The sequence below is a fragment of the Babylonia areolata genome, chromosome 15, assembly GCF_041734735.1.
Source record: "Babylonia areolata isolate BAREFJ2019XMU chromosome 15, ASM4173473v1, whole genome shotgun sequence".
Taxonomy (NCBI): Eukaryota; Metazoa; Mollusca; class Gastropoda; order Neogastropoda; family Buccinidae; genus Babylonia; species Babylonia areolata.
Window position 1 is genome coordinate 23,807,384 of NC_134890.1, and position 2,500 is coordinate 23,809,883.

General features: G+C 43.3%; 1 protein-coding gene across 1 annotated transcript in view; it reads right to left on the reverse strand.

Annotated features, from left to right (window-relative positions):
- Nucleotides 1-350: 350 nt before the first annotated feature.
- LOC143290312 (thrombospondin type-1 domain-containing protein 7B-like) overlaps nt 351-2,500 on the reverse strand; it is a 216,805-nt gene continuing 214,655 nt past the window's right edge. Inside the window, exons 25-26 of the mRNA XM_076599666.1 lie at nt 2,250-2,373; nt 351-477 (exon numbers count right to left, since the gene is read on the reverse strand). Of these exons, the coding sequence (XP_076455781.1) occupies nt 351-477; nt 2,250-2,373 (251 nt within the window). The remainder of the gene's footprint in view (nt 478-2,249; nt 2,374-2,500) is intronic.

Consider the following 2,500-nt stretch of genomic DNA (forward strand, 5'->3'; position numbering starts at 1 on the left):
GATGAAATACGAAGAAGCAAAGATCTCTTTGCTTTGGCCTGTGAGAACTTTTGGTCTCACCATCAGCGCCAAGAAAACTGAGGTGATCCACAAGCCAGCCCTGAGCGCCCCCTACACTGACCCCACAGCTGAAGACCAGAAAATATCTGCTGCTGTGAAGTTTGTCTACCTGGGCAGCACACTGACCAAGTCGGCCACAATGAGACAAGGACGTAACGTTTAGCATCACCTATGCTGGCGCAGCCTTCAGCAGATTCTAATCATACGTTATGTGGATCTACCAAGGACCCAGTCTAAAAGCTAAGCTAAAGGTCTACAGTGCAATCGTTCTGTCCTCAAAGCTGTATGCCTCAGAGGCCAGGACAGTACACCCTCAACACGCAAAACAACTTCACTCTTTCCATCTGCGTTGCCCAAGAAGAATTCTTCGCGTCAGATGGCAGGATCACTTCCCTGACACAGAGGTCCTTCAGAAATCTGTGATGGAAAGCATTCATGCATTACTGATAAGGTCTTAGCTCCGGCGGACTGGACATGTTGTCCGCATGACTGTCGAGCATCCTCCGGAATAAACTGTTCTATGGAGAACTATGTGCAAGAAAGCGGTGCGACGGGGACCAGAATAAGCCAGGCTCCTTACAGTCCACCCTCGAGTGTTGCAGCATTGATCCAAACACATGGGAAGTTCTGGCCTCTGAATGCTAACCATGCCGCAGCCGGGTGTGGTCTGGTGTCTCTGCCTATGAGTAGCACAGGTTCAGCAACGCCGTTCTGAAACGTCGCCAAGCAAGGAAAAGGCGCTTAACCCATCCATACTTAGACAGCACCAGCTTGACCCATCCATACTTAGACAGCACCAGCTACACCCCTGCCTTGAGTGCTACAGATTCTTCAGAGTCTGGGAGGGGTTTATTAGTCATCTACGGACCCACTGAGTTTGAAGCTTATGCTCATCTTCTCTTGTGAAGGTGAAACAACATGTATGTATTTATGTATAGGTGCCTATATATGATCAAGAAGTAAGAAGTGTGGGTGTGTGTGTGTGTGTGTGTGTGTGTGTGTGTGTGTGTGTGTGTGTGTGTGTGTGTGTGTGTGTGTGTGTGTGTGTGTGTGTGTGTAAGAGAGAGAGAGAGAGAGAGAGAGAGAGAGAGAGAGCTGGACTCTTTGATGTCATTGACCATGAGGTCCTTATGGCATGGGTGAGTGCGTCTGCATACTTCTATTGCATGACAACAACAACAACAAAAATCATGAGAATTAACGAATGATAATGGTGAAAACAAATATTAAAACAGAACAATGTTATTTCCTTGACAACAAAAATGGTAGCAACAAACAGGTCACAAAATGTAACTCTGTTCATTCATCCATCAATGGAACATTGGCTAAAGAAGAAAATGTCAAACCTATTTTATATACACGCTGTTTGTGTCTGTTTGTAGTGATTTTTTGCCCAATCTTCAAAGCTTCTGATATAAGTTTTGCCATCAAAATTATCACCTCGTGATCTTCTGATGTTACCATGCTAAAGAGATCCTTTCTTTTTGCAAATTCTTTTTTCTATGTATTTTTTTTAATCACATTTAAAAAAAAAAATCAAATTATCGTAAGATTTGCAAACAACATAAAATGAATGTCGTTATCCAGTGAGGAGTTAACCAAAGAACATGGAAAATTTGTGGAGGTACCGGGCATGAACCATGTTTTGTTGGCATTAATAAAGCCAAGAGTTCTTGATCTAAATTCTGCATATATATATATATATATATATATATATATATATATATATATATATATATATATATATAAAGAGAGAGACTGAGAGAAAGAGACAGACAGACAGGCAGACAGACACAGAGAGAGAGAGACATATAATACACAAGAGAGTCAGAGAAGGGGTATGCGTACGGAGAGAGAGAGAGAGAGAGAGAGAGAGAGAGAGAGAGAGAGAGAGAGAGAGAGAGAGAGAGAGAGAGAGAGAGAGAGAGAGATGGGATGGATAGCAGACAGACAATATTCAAAAGAGTGCTTACACGTGCGTCCGCACAGAGGTCATATCTATGTTGCTTGCTTGCTTGTTCATGTGTTCCTGGTTTGTTTGTTTTTTGTTTGTTTTTTATATTATAATTTTTTGTTAGTTGTTTGTGTAGCTTACTTGCTGGTTTCTCACCTGCATGTTCTTGTCATTCATTCATTCATTCATTCAAACGTTCCCCCCCAAAAAAAAAAAAAACACGTGGGATCCTCACCTCATGCTGATGAAAGACACTGGCGGACCTGTCACTGCATGACCAGCGCACGTGCGACAACTGTGCAGCACCAGAGGTGAGAAACGTAGCAGCAATATCGGAGGATGCGCGAAGAAACAGAGCACTGACGGTCATCACACAATCATAGGGATGCCACTTGGGAGCACCGGCAGTGAAAGAAACAGAGCAGTGACCGTCAGTGCACGAGCGGAGACAGAGAGAAGAGCGTTGTCGTTGTTGTTGTTGTTGTT